This window comes from Plecotus auritus (assembly GCF_963455305.1).
Source record: "Plecotus auritus genome assembly, chromosome: 9".
NCBI lineage: Eukaryota > Metazoa > Chordata > Mammalia > Chiroptera > Vespertilionidae > Plecotus > Plecotus auritus.
In genome coordinates this window covers 124414058-124440416 of record NC_137783.1, presented here as the reverse complement: position 1 = coordinate 124440416, position 26359 = coordinate 124414058, and the positions used below count along the sequence as shown (strand labels likewise).

Below are 26359 nucleotides of genomic sequence, written 5' to 3'. Positions count from 1 at the left end.
TCCATATTTTACAGGTGAGGAAACTAAAGCTTGGTTAACATTATCAAATATTGTCTACATTGCACTTTTTTAGACCTTTCCCTGTATTTTCATACTTTATTTTTAGAGAACTATACCAAATTCATTATGATTGAAGACAATAAGGAAAACAAAGACCATTCTTTAGAAAGAGGAAGAGCAACTCTAATTTTTTCCTTAAAGAATGAAATTGGAGGACTTATAAAAGCACTGAAAATCTTCCAGGTAAGCACTCTCCATATTTTACATAAAACTCTCTAAAACGAGTCTCTAAAATTATACTTAAAATATAGAATATTGTAAATTCTTCAGAGTTGGAATACAGAAATTTCTTAAGCACTTAAATTTCTAAATCATTGCTCAATTTTAACAAATGGGCAAGAGATAAAAAAAACAGTTTACAGAAGAGGAGATACAAATAGCTAATAAAATATTTTTTATATAGCAAAATAGCAAAGATTTTTACAGTTATACTGTTTCCTATTGTCAAAGCTTCAATACATTTGGCCCTTAAATACACCTTTGGGATGAGGTCAAATCAGTCTAATGTGTAGGGAAACAATCTGGTAATATTGTGAGCCTTGAATATTCACATTTTCTTTTCTATTTATTTTATTATTTATTTATTGGATTTATTTTTTATTGACATTATTACATATGTCTCCATTCCGCCCCTTTCCCCACCTTCATCTAACTCCTTCCTCCCATAATATTCATATTTTTTGACCCAGAAATTCCACTTCCATAAATCTATGATAAGGAAATAGGGGTCAGTGAGGAAGACCATGAATATTTATTGAGTACTTACTATGTGCCAGGTGCCCGAAGGATGTGGGCCTGAATAAAGTAGACACAGTGCCTGCCCTCACAGTATATATTCTCTTTGGGATTAAGCTTGTGGGCTCTGGAGATAGACCACCTGAGTTCAAATCCTTGCTTTGTCACTTATTAGCTGGGTGATCATGGGCAAATTCATTAGCCTCTCTGTACTTCAGTCTTTATATCTATAAAACAAGAACCCTACCTACCTCATAGGATCATTGTGAGAATCAATAGAGTTAATTATATGTAAATGCTTAGGATGGTTCAAAGTACTTTATCAGTAAACGTTAGCTATTTTAAACATATTTTTATTGATTTCAGAGAGGAAGGGAGAGGGAGAGAGAAGAAACATCAATGATGATGGAGAATCGTTGATCAGCTGCCTCCTGAATGCCCCCTACTGGGGATCAAGCCTGGAACCTGGGCATGTGCCCTGACCAGGAATCCTATATAATAAAAGCCTAATATGCAAATCGACGGAACAGCGGAAAGACCAGTTGTGGCAACCCCTTTCACGTCCTGCGTGGTTCAGGGTTCGGGTTCTGAAGGAGGCTACACACAAATGAAAGAGACTAGAAAAGTATTAATTTGGGAATTGGGGGCCAGGCAGGAGCCCAACTCTAGTGGGAGGACTACACCCCGCCCTGGCCTTGCTGTCCCTTTTATTAAAACTATGGGATACACCCATAGCCTTTAGGCAGGCAATTCCAATAATAGCCAATCAGCAAGAATTTACATAAGACTAACAGGTGGAGGCTGTTTCAGCTACCAATGTCTCAACTAAACAGTGAGTGATTAGCTCTGACCTTTCAGAGCTTCCAAGGTTAACCAGCTTTCCGGGTTCCTTGTCCACACCTCTCTGCCAGTGGGGACAATAGTCGGTTTCCAACATCTCCCCCATTTCTTTTCTTTAAAAAATCTTGCATCTGCAGACTAGAAATAAACATATAAGAACAAAAAATGAGACAAGCAATAATGGTTATGCTGAGAGGCAAATGAATCAGTCTGTAGTAAGTTTCTTTCTGGGCCAACAGTTTTTTGAGTCCCAATTTCAATGTCCAACAGTTTTGAGTCCCCGTTTCAAGGTCAAACAGTTCCTTATGTGTACATGTCAGCAATGATATTTGGATGGTGGACAAATGGTGGCAATGCAGGTCGGACCTTCTCTGGTTTGGTCCTGGGCAACCTGCAGCAACGCACAGCTGCTGACTGCTAGCGTGGCAAGGCGTCGTCAGCGTCTCCCATCTCTGGACTGTTTCTCTTCTGTCTTCATGGCTGGAGCAGTCCTGTCAATTCCTCTCTGTTGTAGGAATCCACATGGTCTTGGAGTTGTTTTCTGAAAATATACAAACATATTCTCAACCAAAAGTTAATAAAGGAATCTTTTCTATAAATTTGACTTGGGATCCTTTTTATTTTTGCCCAAACGATTTTCCTTTGGCTTATTTTGACACCATGTGTGTTTTTCATGGATGTCTTACTGTTAGCATTACAAATAAAAATTAATTTTCTAAAGTAAAAATTTTCTAGATGTAATTTACTTATAGGATATTTTTCCTTACATGATATTACCCTACTATCCCCCCCTTTTTTTAATTAATGGAGGCTTTTGGAAATTTTATAATGCAGTCTTGATAACTTTAAATTTTAATATTTTGCATAAAAATATGACTGCTTTAGGTTCATTGCATGTTAAGCAATTTTACCATGAGATGAACTACCAATAGAAATTTTAGTTAATATTTAGGAACAGCATTTTGTCCAGTACAATTAAATTTTCTTGAATATTTACTTATTTCAATTAGCCTATTTAAATTAATCTGAAAACTTGATTACTATTTTACTGTCAAATTTAGTACTCTAACAACAATCTTAGTTTACCCTGTAACTATTAGTGGAAAGGATTATTTGCATTCTTGAGTAGGCTCTGAGCATTCCTGGTGCTAGGCTGGATTTAGATATAGGGCAGCTGCGGTCGGCCAAGTCTCTTTCTGTTACCTGGGTCCCGATCTGAGCTGGGCATGAGAAGTGAAGCAGCCATGGGGGCAGAAGACCTACCTCAGAAGGGGTGAGGGTTCAGGCCCCTGCAAAGTTGGGGGGGGGTAAGGGTTTGTGCCCCACCTCTGTTGACCCCCAAGTTCTCTCCTTATGGTCCCTCTGCAACTGTGCCTGTCTTAGGTTGTTCCTTCTCTGAGGAATCTTACCCATCTCTGGCTAACAAGCCATCCTCCAGGGCCAAGCAGGGTGATGTGAGGTTCAGTTCTGTCTCCTTGGTAGCCTATGCCCCCGTGGCCTCCACGCCCAGCACCTGCCTTGGGATCCCCTCGCCTGCTGGCAGGGCCCTGGTACTGATCACATATCTTGGGGAACCCAGGTTTCTTCTCCAGGGAGGGCCCAGCTCAGACAATTGGGCGAGAGACAGATCCATGGTGCCAGCCACCACGAGGCTTCAACCTCAGCATGAACAGAAAGCTCAAGCAACAGGTGTGGGCAATTGGATTGTGAGAAGAGGGTCCCTCTTGGCAAAAAGGGCAAGAGGGGCCAATATAGAATGCTCATGTGCCTTTCCAGGGGGCCCTATACATAGTGGAAGGGATTAAATCCTTTCATGTCCTTTTTAAATTGCTGCCAAACATACAAGGAATTAGTTTGTAAGTTTGTTTGAGATAATTGTGCAATATGCTATTGTAATTCTAAAATATCAAGAGTTGTCTTACCTTTGTCTCCAAGCACCAAGAAGATGATTTTTTATTGATTCCCAAAGGTGCGAGGTACTGTTATAGGTAATGGGGGTAACACAAATCTGGGAAAAATTATAATGACATTGTAGAATAATATCATCCTATCTAATAAAGAGGGAATATGCTAATTGACCATCACTCCATCACAAAGATGGCTGCACCCACAGCTGAAGTCAAGTTCCCATAAGGAGCCTTATTGAGCAATCAGCAGGGACCTGAGGCTATGTCCTCCCCCTACCCTTAGGGCTTGACAGGGGACCTCAGGCCATGCCCCCTACCAGGTGGGGCTTGACAGGGGACTTCAGGCTGCGCCCCCCACCCGGCACCAGGCCGGGGGACATCAGACGGCCCCCCCTGCCCAGCGGGGCTTGACAGGGGAACCTCAGGCTGCACCCCCCGCCCCAGCATTGGGCCAGGGGACCTCAGGCTGCGCCCCCCTGCCTGGCTTGGCTTGACAGAGGACCTCAGGCTGTGCCCCCCACCCAGCAGGGCTTGACAGAGGACCTCAAGGTGCACCCCCAGTGCTGGGTCAGGGGAACTCAGGCTGTACCCCCTGCCCCAGCACCGGGTCAGGGGACCTGAGGCTGCACCCCCCTGCCTGGCTGGGCTTGACAGGGGACCTCAGGCCATGCCTCCTGCCTTGGCACCAGGCCGGGGGACCTCAGGCCATGCCCCCCACCCGGTGGGGCTTGATGGGGGACCTCAAGGTACACCCCCAGTGCTGGGTCGGGAGAACTCAGGCCATGCCCCCTGCCCAGCGGGGCTTGATGGGGGACCTGAAGCTGCACCTCCCTGCCAGTGGGGCTTCACTGGAGACCTGAGGCTGCGCCCCCCCATCTGGCAGGGCTTGACGGGGACCTGAGGCCATGCCCCCTACCCAGAGGAGCTTGACAGGGGATCTCAGGCCATGTCCCCCGTCCTGGCGCCAGGCCAGGGGACCTGAGGCTACATCCCCTGCCCGGGGGGGGGGGGGGTGCTTGACAAGGGTGGGACTGGCCAGGCCTGGATCTAGCCCAATGGGGGCGGGGGCCAGCTGGGTCTGGGTCTCACTCGATTTTGAGGTGCATGTGGGTGGGCGGGGACTTGACTCTGGATACCGTGGTGTGCCCCAGACTCTGACAGGAGGAAGGTTTTCATATACATTTTACTAATTTTCTTTCATCTCTGACACTTCTATTATAGAGAAAGGGCAAATAGCAATATTAAATTATTTCCTCTAATTAATCCCCTTTTAATGTGCATGAATTTCGTGCACCGGGCCACTAGTGTAAGGATATTCTTTGCTCTAGGCCAGTGGTCAGCAAACTCATTAGTCAACAGAGCCAAATATCAACAGTACAATGATTGAAATTTCTTTTGAGAGCCAAATTTTTTAAACTTAAACTTCTTCAAAATAGAAGAGCCACACTCAAGGGGCCAAAGAGCTGCATGTGGCTCTCGAGCCGCAGTTTGCCAACCACAGCTCTAGGCCATGGCAATTCAATTTCAAACTGGCTGTCAATTTCTTTTTGTATAGACAAGGTCTTAGTTACATTTTCTGCACCTCTCCCAGGAGCAAGTAGTGATAGTAGACGTGTTTTTGCTTTTGCCTCCCCTCCTTTGGTGTCCACACAAGCCAGAAGCCTCTCTTTAATTTTACACACAAAGGAGCAGTGGTTTGATTTTGTGTCATACAAAAGGGAAGCTGGGTGGCGACACCTGTGTAATTATACTTCCTTGCCCTAACCATGTTCCTCCTGGATGACCAAGGTGTTTGATATTATAGGTGACTACATTAGGCGGGGGGATCAGCCCATGTAAGGGGTCTTACCCATGAAGGGTCAGGAACATAAGTCCAAAATACTTCCCCATTTGCCCCAGGTAATATTACCGTACAGCTGATTACTGCTAGCATGGCAAGAAAGACCTTCTCAGGCATTCTTGGGGTTCTGGTTACCTCACAAATTCACTCAGCTTTCTGTACCATCTTCTTTACCATGCCCCAGGTGGCCTCCAGGCTGTTGTCTGGCTCATCCTCCTCCTGCTCCTCATCTTCAGTGGATTGCTGCTCTCTGCGGCTGAGATAGTTGATTGTCTGCAGCTGCATGGTGTGGCTCCAGGCGCAAGGTCCTCATTAGTCTGGCTAGTTTCTCTCTTGGATCCCTATTGCAGTTTAATATTTCTAGCAGGAATTCACACGGGTTTGGAGAAATTCTCTGGAAATATACAAGCATACCCTCTGCCAAAGGTTAATAATGGATCGGGTCCCTTCCATAAACCAGATTTGGAATCTTTCCATTTAACTAGACCATTTTCTTTTGCTTTATTCTGACACCAATGTAGCTCCATAGGTGTCTTTCCATCAGCATCACAAGTGAAAAAATTTAAAGTAATTAAGGCTTGGTGGAGCCTACCCACAGGTGATTTCTCCATCATCCCCCCTTTTTGTTTTTCAAGTTGGGATTTTAGCCGCTGATGCTGTTGTTCAATAATGGCCTGTCCTTGGGAATTATATGGTATTCCTGTAATGTGCTGAATTTTCCACCTTTTACAAAATTCCTGGAATTGACAGCTTGTGTAAGCAGGCCCATCATCAGTTTTAATAATTTTTGGAACTCCCATGATGGCAAAAGCAGCTAGGCAATGATTAATAACCTGTTTTGCTGTTAGATGCAGTAGCCCATATTACTTTTGAAAAGGTGTCTACAGAGACATGTAATGCCCCAAGGCGTCCAAAGGAAATATAATGTGTTACATCCATTTGCCAGATATGGTCTCTTAGCAAACCTCTAGGGTTGACTCCTGTGTTAGGCCTTTGAGGTAGATGTAACATGCAAGTGGGACATTCCTTAATAATCTGTTTTGCCTGTTGTCCAGTGATTGAGAATTGTTTAGACAGCATTTTGGCAGGCTGATGTAAAAGCTGATGAGATCCTAAGGCTTCTTTTAACAAAGCAACCAATTGATCAGCATGTGCATTTCCTTTTGTTAAAGGACCAGGTAAAACACTATGAGCCCTGATGTGAGTGATATAAAAAGGATATTGTCTCTGTTGTACAATCTGCTGAACTTCTTTAAATAGTAAAAATAAACTTTGGTCATTAAGCCATTTCAACTGGGTAGTTTCAATTCTATTCACTAAGTTCGCAGCATAAAAGGAATCAGACTATATTAACAGGCTCTTGGAAATCCTGCAATGCAGCCTTAATAGCTTCTAGTTCAATTCTTTGTACAGAAGTATGACTGGTCAGTATGACTCGGTCTGAATTTATTGTATGATAGGCAGCTTTCCCATTAGATGATCCATCAGTAAAAACAGTTAAAGCTCCAGGAATAGGTTCCTGCCTACTATTTTTTGGTATAATGATGGAGGTATTATATAAAAATTGTAGTAATTATCTTTTAATAGGTGACAGCTAAGTTCCCCTGAATATCCTCTTAATCCAATTTGCCAATTTATATCAGTCTGAAATAACTTTTCTAATTGCTTCCCAGTGAGGGGGAGGTAGATACACTGGGCTCTTCCCCTCTAAGCTGTTTACAACATTTTCTAATTTGAAATATTAACTGGGCCAATAGTTCCACATATGTAACCGCAGTTTTAGAGGATTGATGCCCTAGGTGGACCCATTCAATAATGGTAGGAGAGTTTTTATTTTGAAAGATGACTCCAGTGGGACTATTTGCAGTAGGGTTAATTTGTCCCAATACAGGTAATTTGGGCTGTACCCGTGCTACTTGGGCTGAGGAAATTGCCTGCTCAATTCTTAGCAACTCATTCCTAGCTTCATCTGTTAATGTCTGGGGAGAAGAAAGATTAGAGTCATCTCTAAGTAAATTAAATAAATTTGTCATTTCTTCTGTAGAGATCTTCAGAACCAGTTAATGTCCCCTAATAATTTCTGAAAGTCATTTAAAGTTTTAAGACAATCTTTTCTTATCTCCACCTTCTGAGGCCTAATGCATTGGTTTTCAGTTATGGTTCCCAGATATTGGAAAGGCTTTCTTTCTGTACCTTTTCTGGAGCAATTTTTAAGCCCCATTTAGGGAGCTCCTCTTCTAATTGGGAAAACATGGCCAAAGTCTGCTCTTCCCGTGGGCTTGCTAAGAGCAAGTCATCCATGTAATGAATAATGTAACTTTGGGAGTATTTGTCCCTTAAAGGCTGAACAGCTTGAGCCACATATTTTTGACACAAAGTAGGGCTATTGGCTATTCCTTGAGGTAAAACCTTCCATTGATATCTTTTCATGGGTTCTATATTATTAATAGATGGCACTGAAAATGCAAATCTCTGTTTATCTTGAGGTGCCAAGGGAATGGTGAAAAAACAATCTTTAAGATCTACTACTATAAGAGACCAATCTAAAGGGATTTGTGAAGGCGCTGGGAGTCCAGTTTGTAAAGCTCCCATGGTATGCATAGTAGCATTAACTGCTCTAAGATCATGTGACAATCGCCATTTTCCTGTTGCTTTTTTAGGGACTGTAAATATAGGCATATTCCAAGGACTATTGGAAGGCTCTATGTGACCAGCTTCTATTTGTTCTTGTATTAATTCATGAATATGACTTAATTTCTCCTTGGTTAATGGCCACTGATCCACCCATACAGGTCTATCATCTTTCCCCCCCATTGTATAGGATCAGCATGAGGGTGAGGAGACTGAGCAGTGACCGCTCCTGAAAAGGTTGATATCCTAATCCTTGTCTTCCTGGGTTTCCTTTGGCTTGGATGGGCTCTTTAATTCCCTGATCATTTTTTCCCAAGCCTTGACTAGTCTGATATCCCATCTGAGTCATTAACTGCTGTCCTTTGCCGGTAATAATACATGCCTGTAAACCTTCTAATACATCCCGGCCCCATAAGTTGACTGCAATTCCAGAGATGATGTAGGGCTGAAACCATCCTGTCTGTTCTTCCTCATCTTGCCACCTTAGCACTGCAGCACTATGTTGTGTGTCATCAGGAACTCCCACCCGCCTAACTGAGCCCATAGCTTCTGCCATGGACCAACTTGGAGGCCAGAATTCTTTGCTGATAACACTAACATCCGCTCCAGTGTCCACTAGACCCCTAAATTGTTTTCCCTCTATTCTTAAACTAATCATAGGATGGGTTTTGCTAATTTCATGCATCCAATAGATGTCCGGGCTTCCAAATCCTTGCATTCCTCTTTCCCTATTTATAGCCTCACCTTTCTGAACATAAGGTAGAAGTAGTATCTGAGCAATTCTTTGTCCTGGAGTAATTTGCATAACATGATTATATTCTAGTACAACTTTAATTTCTCCTTCATAATCTGAATCAATGACTCCAGGCAGAACAGTTAGTCCTTTTAGAGTGTTTCCACTCCTCCCTAAGATTAATCCTAAAGTTCCCGGTGGCACAGGTCCCCAAATTCCTGTAGGAATAGCTTGCCGAGCAATATCAGGGGTCAAAGTGACCGCTACAGTGCTGTTAAGATCCAGGCTTGTGCTTCCTGGAGTTGCTCGGATGAGGGAATCCACCGTGGGCCTTGCAGGGCAGATTTCCCCTATTGATGATGGGGCTGGGGGGCGCCCCTCTGGCCGTTTCCTGGCGGTTGACCATGCCCTCTATCTTGATCTAGCTGCCCGTTTCTATGAAATTTCGATCTACACAGACTGGCCCAATGGTTCCCTTTCTGACATCTAGGACACTGAGAGATTTAATCTGGAGGCTGAGTGTTTACACCTCTCCCTAGAGCGCTACCTTGTGTCCTTCTCGGTTGCCTATATTCCTTTTGGAAATGTCCTGCTTTTCCACACTTATAACACCTCTTATTTCCCACTGTTACTGCAGCAGCGAGTAAATTCGCTTGAAAAGTGCCTGATCCCACATTCTGACACGCTCAAATCATCTCTGTAATGGTACTATTTCTTCTCAGAGGCGTCAGGCATTTCTTACAGTCAGCATTGGCATTTTCATAAGCTAATTGCTAAAATATCTCCTGCTGTGTCATGTTGAATCTGTCGTCTCACTGCTCGAGTGAGACGAGCCACAAAATCAGAAAATGACTTTGTAGGTCCCTGCATACATTTACTAAAAGCTCCCTCAGGTTCCCCTTTTGCTGGTAAAGCCCACCAAGCTTTCCTTCCACGAAGTCTAATTTGCTCATACGCCTGTTGCACATAATGTAGCTGATTTTGTACATCCATATACTGTCCCAGTCCTGCCAGCATTTCATAAGTTATTTGAGCATTCGGCCCTCTGTTTGCACGGGCTTGCTCTTGACATTTCTCCAAATATTCCCCCTTCCATAGTAAATAATCTCCTCCATCCAGAGTTACACGAGCCAGAGAATACCAATCATAAGGAGCTAAGAATGCTTCAGAAATATTCATAATTTCTCCTGTAAAAGGAGCCGTTGGGCCGTTTTGAACAACGCTTTCTCGCAAAGCTTTTATCATTTTAAAATCAATTTTTTCATGGCGTCTTATTATCTGATTTGGGAGCTGTGGGTCAGCTACTTGTATAACAGGAAAAGCAAGCCTTTCTTCCACCGACATGTCATTCATTCCTTCTCTGATGGCTCTCTGTATGGATGATTCTATTGGCGGCGAATTAAATGTTTCAGGATTAGGACATGGAGGTGGAGGGGGCCATAAAGGCCATTTCTCCAGTTTTTCTTCCCGCTCCTCTCTAGGAGCGGAGGGGACCAGGGATGGAGGCTCCTCCTCAGCCTCTCTAAAAGGCTCTGGCAAACACAATATTGTGTTCCCCAGGGAGAAACAGTTTTTTGAGGTAAGTTTTTTCCTGCTGCTGAGCTTTTTTCAAATTTTGACCAACTTTTTGCCAACATTCAAGAGCTCATGTACCTTCTTCAGGAAACCAAGGGTTATGTTCTATAACATTAAACAAAAACTATAAATACCTCCTGAAACTTTTTCCTTAAGCATACAAACCAAAAAGTGTATAATAGGATTTACTTTATAACCTAATTCTGCCCCATTAGCCTGGCTGAAAAAGTTGTTCCCATCCTACTTACAGATCCGGTTTCTGTAGCTGGCCATGGGCTTTGCGTGCGGTGAATTTTCCTCACCTTTTCTCGGTGTATTTTTCCTTCCTTCGCTCTTAGGCGAAAAATATCTCCTCCAGATGCCCCACGTTCGGGCGTCAGTTGTGGGAACCCCTTTTACTTCCTGCGTGGTTCAGGGTTCAGGTTCAGGGTTTGGGTTCTGAAGGAGACTGCACACAAATGAAAGAGACTAAAAAAGTATTAATTTGGGAATTGGGGGCCAGGCAGGAGCCCAACTCTAGTGGGAGGACTATACCCCGCTCTTGCCTTGCTATTCCTTTTATTAAGATTATGGGATACACCCATAAGCCTTTAGGCAGGCAATTCCAATAATAGCCAATCAGCAAGAATTTACATAAGACTAACAGGTGGAGGCTGCTTCAGCTACCAATGTCTCAACTAAACAGTGAGTGATTAGCTCTGACCTTTCAGAGCTTCCAAGGTTAACCAGCTTTCCGGGTTCCTTGTCCACACCTCTCTGCCAGTGGGGACCAGTTTTCGACAACCAGTGGCTATGACGCACACTGACCACCAAGGGGCAGAAGCTCAATGCAGGAGCTGCCCCCTGGTGGTCAGTGTGCTCCCACAAGTGGGGGAGCTGCTCAGCCAGAATCTGGGGTCACAGCTGGTGAGTGCAGCAGCGGTGGCAGGAGCCTCTCCTGTCTCTGGGGCAGCGCTAAGGAGCAGCAAACCCAGCAGTAAGGAGCAAGGGGTCCCAGAGGGCACAGGCCGGGCTGAGAGACACCCCCCACACACCCCAGTGCACGAATTTCATGCACCGGACCTCTAGTTGAACCATAACCTCCTGGTTCATAGTTTGTTGCTCAGCCACTGAGCCATACCAGCTAGGCCAGTGGTCAGCAAACTGGAGCTCGCAAGCCATATGTGGCTCACGAGCTGCGGTTTGCTGCTCTGTTGACTAATGAGTTTGCTGACCACTGGGCTAGGCAAATGTTATCTATTTTAAAAATGAAGTTTACTGGCATATTCATATGATGTACTATTATGTAGCCATTTGAAATAATATTTCAAAAAATTAAAAATTTAAGATATAGACAAATAGTCTAGAAGAGTTTGAAAAGCATTGTTTAAAACCCAACATATTATATATCCTCAGTCCCACTCTCTTAATTGTTGTTTTTAAAAAATATACTTTTATTGATTTCAGAGAATAAGGAAGAGAGAGACAGATACATCAATATGAGAGCAAATCATTTATTGGCTGCCTCCTGCACCCCCTCTCCCCCACTGGGGTTTGAGCCCACAACCTGGGCATGTGCCCTTGACTGGAATTGAATCTGGGACCCTTTAGTCTTTAGGCTTACACCCACTGAGCCAAACTGGCTAGGGCATTAATTGTTCTTTTGATGGTGCATTTATAAAATATAAATAGTGCTCTTATATCTCTTTGAGTTATCAACTTTACATAATATCTATTCACTCTCTATTGTGAATGATGCTGGTACCTCCTCCTTCTTTTTCCCTCCTACTCTTCCCAAAATTTATATAATTATTTTAAGCTAGCCTATTGCTTTTATTGGGCCTTTAAATAATATACTTATATTGCTTCTTTCATCTTTCTTTTTTTATTTTATTTTCAATCAAAGAATACTTGTGTGTTTTTTAAAAAAGATTTTGTATTGATTTTTTTAGAGAGAGAGGAAGGGTGAGGGAGAGAGAGAAACATCGATGTGAGAGTGAAACATTGATCAGCTGCCTCCTGCATGCCCCCTACCAGGGATCAAGCCTGCAACTCAGGCATGTGCCCTGACAGGGAATCCAACTGGCAACCTCTTGGTGCATGGGACAACGCTAAACCAACTGAGCCACACCAGCCAGTGCTACCTGTGCATGGATTTCAAAGTCAACCCACACTATAAAACTTGTAAAGCAAACAGCAGTCTTCTGCTTCATCTCTCTCTTCATTTCTCAGTTGCACTTAATTTTTTTGTTAATCTTAGGTGCTGAGGGTTGAGTTAATTCTACTTGTTAAATCACAGGTACACTATCCTCCCTCATTGATTTATACAGCCTCTTTTTTTATGTCATTGTTCCATTCATTCTGCATTTCTCTCTTCTGATAGACAGCTGCTCTGTTGGGTATGTATATTGAATTATTTTAATGTGTACTTCAGACTGTGTAGAGGTTTGTGTATGTATGTGTTAGTAATTTATATAAATGTTATTGTATGATACACTATTCTTTCACTCAGCACTGTGTCTTTAAGACATACCCATGCTGCTGTGTGTCCATCTCATTTGTTCATCTGCATAGTGTGAATCCACCCATTTTACTTATCCTCAGTCTACAGAAGGTAACTCTTTCAGCTATATTTTCTAGTATTTACTTCCATATTTATAAATGATTTGCCTATTCTGCTGCTATTTCTTGACTTTTTTTCAAGTGTAGGCACTATCTCTTTCCTACAATAGAAGTAAAGATTTTGCTTTCTTCTTCTTCTACTTCTTCTTCTTTTTTTTTCAGAGAGGAAGGGAGAGGGAGAGAGAGAAACACCAATGATAAGAATCATTGATTGGCTGCCTTCCGCATGGCCCCAATTGGGGATCGAGCTCGAAACCCAGGAATGTGCCCTGACCAGGAATCGAACCGTGGCTTCACAGTTCATAGGTCAATGCTCAACCACTGAGCCATGATGGCCTGGAAGATTTTGCTCTCTTGACACAACTTTCTTTTCAGTGGCCCCCTCAACTTCCCTTTGCTTCCCTTCATCTTTCCAATGTAGTCATATCTCAATTTTTGGCTGCCAGTCTTTAGTGTTTTCATTATTAAGATTATGTAAATCTTCTTCAAAGAAGATCTATATTATCCATTATCCTGACTCTTCATTTCTTGTAAAACAGGATTGCAGCATAGTATTCAAGAGCAGGGACTGTGGACCTGGCCAGCCTGGGTTGGAATTCCAGCTCTGACACTTACTGGCTGTGTGCCTTTGGGAAAACTGCTTGAACTCTCTATGCCTGTATCTGTAATTGAAATGTCTGACTTACCCTACTTTATCTGAATTTCCCTAGGTCTTCTTGCCTTAATTATTCTTCCAGATGGACTTTGAAATTATTTAGCTACATTTCCCCATCAATCTCCATCAAGGTTTTTATTTTGACAGCATTAAATTTATAGGTTAATTTAGGGAGAATTGATATTTTGCATGTTTTTCTCAAGAAACATAGTTTAGCCCTAGCCAGTTTGGCTCAGTGGATAGAGCATCAACCTGCAGACCGAAGGGTCCCAGGGTTGATTCCGGTCAAGGGCAAGTACCTCAGTTGCAGGCTTCTCCCTGGGTGGGACTCATGCAGAAGGCAACCAGTCGATGTGTTTCTCTCACATCAATATTTCTCTCTGTCTTTTCCTCTCTCTTCCACTCTCTTTAAAAATCAATGGAGAAATATCCCCGGATGAGGATTAAAAAAAGAAACAAAAAAAAAAGAAACATAGTTTAGCTTTATACTTATTCAAGTTGTTATTCAGAAAGTATTTAAGAATATATTTGTATTGTAAAAATCCATAAGAAATATATTCAATAAAACTCTTTACTCCTAATCATGCCAGTATATTTTGTAACTGGCTTTCTTCTGTTGATTCCATGATCAATTCCATGTTTCAGGATGAGCCCTGCCTATTTTAGTTTCCCAACATCCCTTACACTCACTCTTTCTTTTTGGTTCATATTCCCTGGTAATTCTCATTTCATCTCTACCTTTGCTCGTACAGTTCTCCTGTTTGGAATCCTCCTTCTTCCCTCTGCCTTCTCAGTCTATCTATTCTTTAAGACTCATGTTAGTTCCGATCTGCTCATGGAAACTTCCACTCTCTATAAGCCGTGATACTTTGTTGCTTTGCCAAACATTTCCTGCACCTGAACACTCACCACTTGTATTTTTTCTTTGTCCTTTGTGTGTTAGACAAGGAGGTATAAATTCCTTGTGTGTCTTACCCTTCATTGTATGCTTCACAGCCCTTACCTGACTACCTAGGCTGTCACTAAGTTAATTTAGATCGAAGTGGTTGGCATTGCAGATCAACTACTCCAACCTCCTCATCTTTTTAGATGAAAATCTGTTGGGTGACTGGCTCTTGTGTTTCATTACGTCACCAGTGCTTTCCCTCAGCTACCCAAATTGGTAAGAGAAGACCCCTTCCTCCCACAGGTTTGCACATATGGCACCCTCAGCTCAGAGTGTCATGAAGAGACCAGAAGAAGCAATCTGGTTTAGCTGGTTACTAAGTTTGTAGCTTAAGAGATTTGAGGTTTTAAATACTCTGTGTTCAAGCTGTTCATCTAATTTTATTGGATGCGATTTTGCAAAGGAAACTTTTCTAAGGGCTAACATTAGCATCACTGTTTGAAACTGACCTTATTGGTGAAAATTTTCAAAAGCTTCTTTTTATCTAAGAGACTTGGTATTTCCCTTTGAAGGACGATCAAGTCTGGCAATCCAAGCACTTCTGATGAGAATTATTAGTTTCGGGAGGATGTGACGAATTTCTCAAACTTTTTTGAATAGTACCTAATATTTAGGGGGAATTATTTTGCTATTGGAATCACTAAAAACAGCCTTTTCTCCCTTTTGCTGTGTGGCAAGTGTGACTTGGTTTGTAGTGGTATCGAAGGCAATCTTCTCCGAGACTGTCGACGTTTGAGGTCCTACCTAAGCTTCACCCTCTGCTTTCCACAGGAGAAGCGTGTGAATCTGTTGCACATCGAGTCCCGAAAATCCAAGAGAAGAAACTCGGAATTTGAGATTTTTGTTGACTGTGATATCAACAGAGAACAATTGAGTGATATTTTTCATCTGTTGAAGTCTAATACTAATGTTCTCTGTGTGAATCCACCTGATAATTTTACCATGAAGGAGGATGGTAAGTTTGAAAAGTGAAAATACTGCTCTGAAGATTAAGTACATAATATGTGTCCTATCTTTTTTTAAAAAGTGTGATTTTTATTTATTTATTCACTTAAATGTTTTATTTTTTAATTGCAGTTGACAATCAATATTATTTTGCATTGATTTCAGGTATATAGCAGAGTGGTTAGACAATCTATACTTGATGAAGTGTTCCCCCGGTATTTCCAGTACCCACCTGGCACCATACACAGTTATTACAATGCTAGAGGCCCAACGCATGAAATTTGTGCAAGAGTAGGCTTTCACAGCCACGGTGGCTGCCTTGATCCCACGGCTGCCTCGATCCCACAGCTGCAGCCCCGGCTTCGTTGGGAAGGTTGTCTGGAAGGTCGTCCAGAAGGATGTCCGGATGGCTGTTTGGTTGATTTGCATATTACACTTTTATTATTTAGATTATGAACTGTATTCCCTATGCTGTACCTTATGTCCTCATGACTGTTTTGTAACTACCACTTTGTACTTCTTAATCCCTTCACTTTTTTGTCAGTCTCTGTCCAATCCTATATTTATCTTGAAGAATGAAAGTAAAAACAAAACACTGTCTCTTTAAATTGCTTATAGTCTGGTAGTGAAGGGAACAAAATAGAATTGCTCAAAATTCTAAAAAAAAAATTATAAGGCAACATTTTATCAAGTATGAGAGAAGTGAAAAAGGAAACCTTAAGTTTAGGATAGAATTCAGGATAGTTAGAAATCTATTAAGTTGTCTCAGTTTCCAAATCATCAAGCATTTCTTGATTTCACAAACTTCCAATTCTGTATTCATATGGTGGTGTAAATTACTAAAATGTTTAAATACTTTGATTTTTGGCTGCCAGGTAGCTGCTTCCCTGAGTCCTGTGAGTGCTTCCCACTGTTGCTCCAGATGCTTCCCTAGGAGTCCCCTGCCTGCCACGGGGACAGGGTTGATCCCCGGTGGAGCAGGAGCCTAGGCCTCTGCTGTGTCTATTTCGAGTGATGTGATTGGTGCCCCTGTTGTATTTATTGTTAAATCTCTTGAATATCACTTCTGGGTATGTTAGAAAGAGCATTCGACTGAAGTAAGAAGGATCCAGTTCTAGTCCTCTCTCTCCTCTTAGGGAGGGATGAGTTCCCTTGGTAAATTACTTTACCTTTCTGGACTTTGATGACCTTAACTATAAAATTAAGAGTTTTATAGAAGCTTACTGGTTCAGTTGATATTAAGGGAATACCAATTTGTGTCCAATATTTCTATTAAGAAATGAGGATACAAAAATAGATAATCCCTACCCTAGAGTGTTCCCATTTTTTTCTGTAAGACAGACGTGTTACAGATACATTATACTAAAACATAAAGAAAGCTTTTAGAGAATTAGAAACAGTGTGTCACGGGAACCCAGATGACAGAGAATTAGCTCCACCTCCAGGTCAGGGAGGGCTCCTTTGATTTGGAAGGAGAAGGATAGTCTCAGGAAAACAGGAGGGTCGGGTGGAGCAGGAAGTGGGAGGGGTTAGGTGTTTCAGGCAGAAGAACAGCATATGCAAAACCCAGAATGTCTGGGGGATGGTGAGAATTTCAATGTGGCAAAGGCATAAATGACCTCTAAGATCCTTTTCATCAACAAAAATAAACATTCACATTTCTTATTAAATTTGCCCCTTGTTCTTGAAGATTCTGCCTTTTTATGGTGGTCAAATATATAGCTTAAAAAAATGTTGTTTGTTGTTGAACTTTTGGTCTACCAGCAAAGTATAGCATTTTCCCAAAATTTAGAAAATCAAGCCTTATAAATTTTAAGCTAAAATAATTTGAATATTTACTTATTAAAAATAGAGAAGTTTACTTGTACAAATTTTGCCTCAATGTACAAGCAAAAATTAAAAATCTCATCTAAATGTATGACTTTCTTAATTTCTTCTTCCTTAGTGCCTTAAGATTGTCTCTTTAGCTGTTAATGGTGTTTATATTTTTCAGGTATAGAAATGGTTCCTTGGTTTCCAAAGAAGATTTCTGACCTGGACCATTGTGCCAACAGAGTTCTGATGTATGGATCTGAACTGGATGCAGACCATCCTGTACGTATTTTTGATAAATCATTTCATGACAACAATTTAAAGCAAACTAAAAATCAAGGGCAACCTTTTCACTTTTGGAGAAAGTGCTTATTCTAGATTAAACAGCATCTTGTTTCAATTGGGATTTCAGGGAGTTTCCCTGTTGGTGGAATTGAGACCAACTGTCTGAAGAGCATCCGACTTGTTGGCTTCAAAGCATCTGTTCAGTGCCTGACATTCCTAGTATTAAGAGCTATTCAAAGAGTTATTCCAAAATAAAGACACGGCCTGCAGTCAGTTATATTAAATGGGCATGTGTTATTGGAAAGGGGAGCAAAGACAGGATGGAAAAACGTATCACCTACGCTGCCCAGCATAATTGGATTATTAGGCAGTTGATTAACCAGGATATTGTTTCCTTGGGAAATTACAAGGGGGTACAGTACAGGCATGAGTTGGAGAATTAATAAACCAGAGTGTTAGGATTGCGTATGGAGCTCTAGGATCCTGGGGGTGGGGGTGGGGTGGGGGGGGGGGGCGGGGGAAGCAGAGAGTGCAGTTGTGAAGTCGCATAGACCAGGGCTTTAATCTAGCTTCTACACTTGTTAGCTCTGTGAATGTGCCTGTGTACTGCCTTAGCCCCCAGCCAGTCCATCCATTTATTCTATAGTATCTTATTGAGTAACTATTGGAATTTATAAATGTCATACCTGCCAGGGAGTTTACAGTCAGGTTGAAAAGATAAAGCACACATACAAATAAACACATATGAGATTAAAATGTGGAAAGTGTGCTAAGTAGCATGAACAAATGTGAAGTGTGCTAAGTAGCTTTAAGATATACACAAGAGAGCAAACATCTCCAGCTAAAGAGATCAGTTGCGTGATTAAGAAAAAAACAAAAACTTATCCATAAGATAAAGCCTACATTTAATTAAATGGTGCTTTTATTTTTCAAACTATTTTATTTTTGTAGCCACTATAGCATTTTTGTATCTATAGTATCTTTTTTTTTTTTCACACACATGGGAGGATATGTGTGTTTTTTTCATTGTTGAGAGAGAGACAGAGGGAGAGTGAGAGCGAGAGAGGGGGAGAGAGAGAGAGAGAGAGAGAGAGAGAGAGAGAGAGAGAGAGAGAGAGAGAGAGAGAGAGAGAGGATAAGGGAGAGGGGGAGGGGGAAAAAGGAAGAGTGCAAAAGTGGGGGAGAGAAACATGAATGTGAGAGAGAAACATCCACCCGTTGCCTCCTGTATGCACCCAGACTGTGATTGGACCTCCAACCTGGGTATTCACCCTGACCAGGAATGGAACCCGAGACCCTTAGGTGCACAGGTTGACATTCTAACCCCTGAGCCACATCAGCCAGGGCTGTATCTATAGTATCTTTCACCTTTGTAGCCACTATGGTATAAAGCTGTCATGTAGCACTGACTTTAAAATAAAAATGATCATAACTTTCTAAACAATGCTTGTTCAAAGTAACAATTATGTAGCTCTTTAATATAATAGCTCGGGTAATAATAAAAATGTTGCCCAAATATCATTTGTCAAGTTTATTTTAGTATGAATATTTAAAACCTTTTCTTTAATTATCAGGGCTTCAAAGACAATGTCTATCGTAAAAGGCGGAAGTATTTTGCAGACTTGGCTATGAACTATAAACAGTAAGTGTATTATAAAAATAACTTACCCAACTTTAAAATAATAAAATCAATGAAGAAAGTAAATTATGCTCATTTAGTAAATAGAGAATAAGTGCTACTGTTTATTGAATGCTAATTCTTTATCTCGCTAGTGGCAACCCCATTCCTAGAGTTGAATTCACTGAAGAGGAGATTAAGACCTGGGGAACCGTGTTCCGAGAGCTCAACAAGCTTTACCCAACTCACGCCTGCAGAGAGTATCTCAGAAACTTACCTTTGCTTTCTAAATATTGCGGATATCGGGAAGATAATATCCCACAGTTGGAAGATGTTTCAAACTTTTTAAAAGGTAGTAAGCTAATTAAATTTTTTCTTAAGGGGAATGTTGAATTCTGTGTGGATCATGAGAAAATTTTAAAAAAGATTTTTATTGATTTCAAAGAGTGGAAGGGAGAGGGAGAGTTAGAAACATCAGTGATGAGAGAAAATCATCCATCAGCTGCCTCTTGCACGCCCCCTACTGGGGATCGAGCTCACAGTCCTGGGCTTGTGTGCTGATCAGAAATCAAACCATGACCTCCTGGTTCATGGGCCAGCGCTCAACCACCAAGCTGCACCGGCCAGGCATGAGAAAATTTTTAATAGAGGAATAATGTCCAGTGATTTGGGAGATGAGAATTTTTCTGTACTCTGTCCTGGAGTATTGGATCCTGTATCGGGCACCACATTAAGGAGGGACAATCAGAACAAGTGTAGAAGAGAGTGAGCAGAATCTTAAGGGGATTGGAAATGGTAGTTCCCCAGTCACACTAGCCACATTTCAAGTGCTCAGTAGTCACATATGGCCAGTGGCTACCCTATTGGGTAGCCTAGATGGAGAACATTTCCATCCTTGTGTTAAGTTCAATGGGACCATGAAGTCTGCCGGTCAGAGTGGGAGAATCCCACTGGAATACTAGAGTGTGAGGGTTTGAAATGAAGGGCAAAACCGGAGCTTGTAGAGGCCCCTGAGCCATGGCTGCCTCCTGGCAGGCACTTTTGCAGTGGGCATGCAGTTTTGGCTGTTGGGGAATGGGAGACCACAATCCAATATTGATAAAATAAAGAACCTACTTTATAAGGGGCAGTACTGACTGAAAAATGGCATAGGTTCTAAAATGGTTCTGATCTAGCCCTAGCTGGTTTGGCTCAGTGGATAGAGCATTGGCCTGCAGACTGAAGGGTCCCAGGTTTGATTCCAGTCCAGGGCTGTGGGCTCGATCCCCAGTAGGGGACATGCAGGAGGCAGTCGATCAATGATTCTCTCTTTTTATTGATGTTTCTATTTCTCTCTCTCCCTCTCCCTTCTTCTATGAAATAAGTAAAAATATAAAAAAATAAAATAAAATGGTTCTGATCTAAATTAATAGATTCTGTCTAGGGGATATTCTAACTCTTTAGGGAGCCAACAGGTGTAGACTAAGGAGACCTGGGTTCTCATCCTACCTTTACCATGCACTGTGTGTCGCTGAGCCTCAGTTTTATAGCTGTTACAATGAGGAGACTAAACTTTAACTCATGCTGGAAACCTGAAAGGAGACGTGGTATGTGACAGGTGTAATTCATTGCCTGGCCATGGTAAGTGCTTAGTAATGATTCCTTCCCCTAGGATACATTTTAGTTTTCTGTCCTCTCTCAAAGTGTAACTTGGTGCCACTGGCCGAGTTACAATGCGGCAGTGTGTGGTCTATGCTGGTGAAGACTGTCTTTCTGTGTTCTCCCTTACTTTGCAGAGCGCACAGGTTTTTCCATCCGTCCTGTGGCTGGTTACTTATCATCAAGGGATTTCTTATCAGGTTTAGCCTTTCGAGTTTTCCACTGCACACAGTATGTGAGACACAGTTCAGATCCCCTGTATACCCCGGAGCCGTAAGTACCTCTCCATCATTGTCATCGAATAGCTGCTTGTCATACTGATATCTACCTCATGAGACTGTTGTAAAGATGAAATACATGAGCACGTGTGAAATAGTGGTTCCTGGCACATAATACCTGATTTATGCTTTATATATGTTACCCATTTTTGTTGTTGTTATTATTGTTGTTATTATTTGACAACCTGTTAGGTGAAAGGTGCTGTTCTAAGCGTAGAGGATGTACAAATGTCTAAATATCAGACAAAAATTCCTGCCTCATAGAACTTCTATTCCTGTGTGTGTGTGTGTGTGTGTGTGTGTGTGTGTGTGTGTGTTATTGCTATTTTGAAAAGGGTGGTCAGGGAAGGCCTTGTAGGGAAGGCAACATTTGAGCAGAGACCTGATTTGGGGTAGAGGAGTATGTGGATGTCTATGGCCATCTGTATGTATTTATATGTGTGGTTTTGTGAGTGGTCAAGGTTTTGAACCAAAACTGTTTCTTTATTTGGTTAGTGTCCTTTGGGATCCTTTTCCAAAGTAATACCTTTTGATCAATTTGAATAAAAGTAAGACCTGATTTTAATTTAATTAATGATTGATGAATGCATTTATGTTAAGCGTCACAGTCTGACAGACTTGTACCTCTTTTTCAGAGATACCTGCCATGAACTTTTAGGTCATGTCCCCCTCTTGGCTGAACCTAGTTTTGCACAATTCTCCCAAGAAATTGGCCTGGCATCCCTTGGAGCTTCAGAGGAGGCTGTTCAAAAACTGGCAACGGTATAAAACTGGGAATAACTGTATAGATCAGTAATTCTTGACAGGGGTGGGATGTGGGTATTTGCATAGTTTAAAAGTGCATATTCAATATGACCATTAGAAAATGTGTCTTGGCTCCTCTTTAATTTAATTTAAATAACATTAAAGGAGGATGTAAAATTTTAAGGTCTATCAAAAGGAGACATGAGCTTAAAAAAAGACAGAGAAACACTAGAGTACAATAATGTTAATAGTTTCTATATCTTCTTTTTCCAGTAAAAATGATAGGTTCCCAAAAAATGATGCTAAAAACATTTTTGAGTACTAGGTACAAGACATCATGCTGCAAATACAAATATGAGGAAGGTCTGGTTCTCGCCTTCCAGGAATTTGTCACTATATAACATGTTATTTATGTCACCATAAAATGGTATGTTTTAAAATTAATTAGTAAACATTTACATATTTTCTCAGTTTTAACTTTTAATATGCTAAGTATAGGTAGCTATAACCCACATAAACAAAGTCTTTGGCGTCCTCAGTAATATTGAAGAGTGTATAGGATCTTGGGAACAAAAGTTTGAGAAGTGTTGGTTTAGAATGAGGCCGGATTGTAGAAATACTTGTGAGCTAATCTGGGGGTCTTTATCCCAGGATACTTTGGGACAGTGACAAAGAGTCGTAATTCATTTTAAATTTAGTCACTCAGGATGTGAAAGTAATATTGATGTCCTTTTGCAGTGCTACTTTTTCACTGTGGAGTTTGGTCTGTGTAAACAAGATGGGCAGCTGAGAGTTTTTGGTGCTGGCTTACTGTCTTCTATCAGTGAACTCAAAGTAAGAGTTGTGAATCTTTGCACATCAGCATATTTGCTTAATATCACTTATATGACCTGAAATAGTTTGTGGATTTGAACAAGAGCTTAGTATGGAAAATACTTAGGGTGACAGTAAACATTATTTAAGGAATAGTTTTTTCTATTTCCCAAATATTCTGGGGTGTGTGTGTGTGTGTGTGTGTGTGTGTGTGTGTATATAACTTTAAAATAAAAAAAGTATTTTAAAGCTTTTGCTTACGAAGTCTTGATGTCTCCTCACCATTTTATGTGCTAGCAAGAACTTCTGTAATTTTTAGGGAGTTCTTTGAAATTTGTTATTTAGCAAATAAAGGGATAAATTTAGGCTGTTGAAAAATGAATTTGTATGGCACAAATCCAAGGCACTGTCTTGCTCTCAAGGAGCCTGCCACCTGGTGGTATGTACAGGTCATGCATAGGAATAACTAGTGCAGGTAGAAAGTAGGTAACGTAATGCAGAAATAAATATTCTTGGGTGCCTCCTTCATGGAGAAGAGTGTTAGAACAATGGAGATGATCTAGAGGCATTTATAGAGAATGGCAAGTCATTTGTTTTGCTGGATAATATTGTGGGTTAAATAGAGCTGTAGGAAATTAGTGTGAAATTGTAGGTTGGGACTGTTGCATTAGTAATACATTCAGAGGTGCACTGATTCTGGCAGTTGTGTGTAGAATGTGATGTATGAAAATGATAGTATTCTTTGATTCACTAACTCTTTGTCTTCCAGCATGCACTTTCTGGACATGCCAAAGTGAAGCCCTTTGACCCAAAGATTACCTGTCAACAGGAATGTCTCATCACAACTTTTCAGGATGTCTACTTCATATCTGAAAGCTTTGAAGATGCAAAGGAGAAGATGAGGTAAAGTATATCTTCCTCATGCCTTAATTTTCCCCGCAGCACATAGGTCCAATAGTAACAAATCAGAAGTAAGCAACTGGATAATTAGAAGCCTACTAGGAGCCTTTTGTTTGTAAACACTTCCCTTTTGCAACAAATATTTAGGGTATGTCGTTTACAATGATAGTTGTAAATTATGAGTCAGATACATCAAGAAATTGGTTTCTTCCCATTTCTTCCAATCAGAGAGTTTATAACTTAATAGGCAAAAAAACTATACACAAATTATATATAAGAACAAAGAAAGCCTTAGAAGTGATATGTATGAAACATTGTTCTGCATTTATTCAGGAGCAATTCATTACAGCTGGGGGAAGAGAGAAAGCTAATGGCATTTTAGAAAATACATGAAGGATAGACAGGATTTAGATATGTCAAATTTTAGGCGAAGGGGCAGCATTATAAAAAAGGCAAAAAGGTGGAAAAACATCAAAGCTATTCTTAAACTATTAACTAGCTAAGTGTGTTGTTAAAAAAAGAAAGAAAGAAAAGATATTGCAGGCAGAGAAACTGCTTAGATTCTTGCAGTGCTTCAAGTGGAAATAAAAGCCTGAACTAAGATAGAGGTTGTAGGAAAGGAAAGGGCTGTAGAGGCAGAAACAACAAAACAATTTGGTGGAAGGGGTCATGAGATCATATTGTGACAATGGAGACAGATGGAGGTTGAAGACATGCTCCTTGTCTTTTAGGGATTTTCTTATAGTTGGGGATTTAAGCCATGCATAATACCAAATAACAGTATCAGAGGGCTTCCTCTAACACAGGTGGCACCTTTGCACAAAAGAGGGGTCCCCTCTGGGTAGACCAGGTCGATTGCAAGTTGGATTTCATCTTCCACTCGTGTATAATTGTTCTAAACTGTTCAAGTATCCCTAGGGATCCCCTGAGCATGATTGTTCTTGGGAGTGCCAAATGAAAGGTTCAGATTTTGGCTTGATAAAGAAGGCAGAACTTTCATGTTTGAAGAAAGGGTAGAATTTAGGTCATAGAATCAGAAAGACTGTTCTTGGCCTGTTTCAGTGTGTGTGTGTGTGTGTGTGTGTGTGTGTGTGTGTGTGTGTTTGTGTATGTGTGTGTAGTTATGTAACTATAATTGAGTGGACATACTTTGTAGCCAGGGTTATTGTTTACAGATAAAGCTACTGTAGATGGTCTCCTTACACTAGTTAAGAGATGTATAAAGCAATACATTGTTAATAAAGCCATCACAGATCTTTCCCTAGTCATGCAGGGTAGCTGTGTCCATGATGACTTCAGGTTTTCTCCCTGGGTGGCATTCCAGGGTGCCTCTGCACATGCAGTGTAGGGAAGTAGGTCAGATTGGTTGCATGAATGTCTAGATTTGTCTTTTGCCTAGTGTGTGAAATAGTAGGTTTGCTGTTATTTAGTTTTCACGGTTTCTCCCCTAGATATTAATTGCCTTTTATTTGTTTTCTTAAATAGAGAATTTACTGAAACAATTAAGCGCCCATTTGGAGTGAAGTATAATCCGTATACACAAAGTATTCAGATCTTGAAAGACACCAAGAGCATAACCAGCATCATGAATGAGCTGCAGCATGATCTCGGTGTTGTCAGTGACACCCTTGCTAAGGTCAGCCGGCCGCCGAGCATCTGACAGTCGCCAGTCCTAATCCTGAGAGCACATCTGAGCATCAATTCACAAGCCTGGGGGCCAACTCTTGCTTTTCTTGAAGACTTGGTCATGGAGGGCTAGCAGCCAAACAATATTTTCTACTCCCATTCCTTAATGGCCCATTAGTCCTTGAAAATTTGTACCTGGATATGCTAGCCACCACCTGTTTTTGGTTTTGGTGACAGTTTTAGTGAAATATTATTCACATATCATTCAATCCATGACTACCTGTTGTTTTTATAGAGAAGTTGTTTGACCCAATAGATATATCTAGTCCCAGCCTGATTCTATTTTTCCCAATACTTCTTGAGTAAAATGACTTTTATGAGCACTTAAAATACCTTCATAGGATTGTAAAAAAAATATATATATCTTTATATGTATTATGGAGCTGGTCCATGTAGTTAACCTAAATCCTCTTATTTCTAACTATCTTATGTATCACTGAATTTGTGCCAAGCTTAATCACATTCATACCCCTAAGTTTATTTTTTTTAAATTTTTTTTTAAAAATATATTTTATTGATTTTTTACAGAGAGGAAGAGAGAGGGACAGGGAGTTAGAAACATCGATGAGAGAGACATCGATCAGCTGCCTCCTGCACGCCCCCTACTGGGGATGTGCCCGCAACCCAGGTACATGCCCTTGACTGGAATCGAACCTGGGACCCTTCAGTCTGCAGGCCGACGCTCTATCCACTGAGCCAAACCGGTTAGGGCCATACCCCTAAGTTTAATAGGAGACCAGCTGCTAGCATGAACAACAATTTAGAGGGCTTTGCACATGAAGCATACCCAATAAAGAGCAAGCTGTTTAGCTTCAAGTGTGCATTCTTGTAGGGATAGGAGTAGCTAAGTCTGGAAAGGTCAACTGGGGTGTAATCTTAAGACCAGGCTAAGAATTTGGGACTTTTATTTTGTAGGCATTAGGGAGCTCCTTCCCAAATGACAACTCCCTTTGAAACGTTCTTTTCTATGGCATTGCATGACACTGGTTTTATTTTAGATGCTCTGTCTTACTCATGGGGCCAAGGGGACTTGGTGGGGGTACTACTTGCAAGGCCTGTACTCAGACATGTAGCCCCAGGTTTTGTGGTGGATTGTCCTTGGGTTAGCAGGAGACAG

At 41.2% G+C, this 26359-nt stretch overlaps 1 protein-coding gene across 1 annotated transcript; it reads left to right on the top strand.

Annotated features, from left to right (window-relative positions):
- Window positions 1–114: 114 nt before the first annotated feature.
- On the top strand, window positions 115–25216 carry TPH1 (tryptophan hydroxylase 1; the record flags this gene model as incomplete). The annotated part of the gene is made up of 10 exons (XM_080640156.1): window positions 115–243; window positions 15295–15478; window positions 17462–17613; window positions 19140–19207; window positions 19339–19535; window positions 20959–21094; window positions 21735–21861; window positions 22582–22677; window positions 23426–23559; window positions 25042–25216. The coding sequence occupies exons 1-10, from the start codon at window positions 127–129 to the stop codon at window positions 25214–25216; spliced, it is 1386 nt and encodes a 461-aa protein (XP_080496282.1). The 5' UTR covers window positions 115–126.
- Window positions 25217–26359: the final 1143 nt, after the last annotated feature.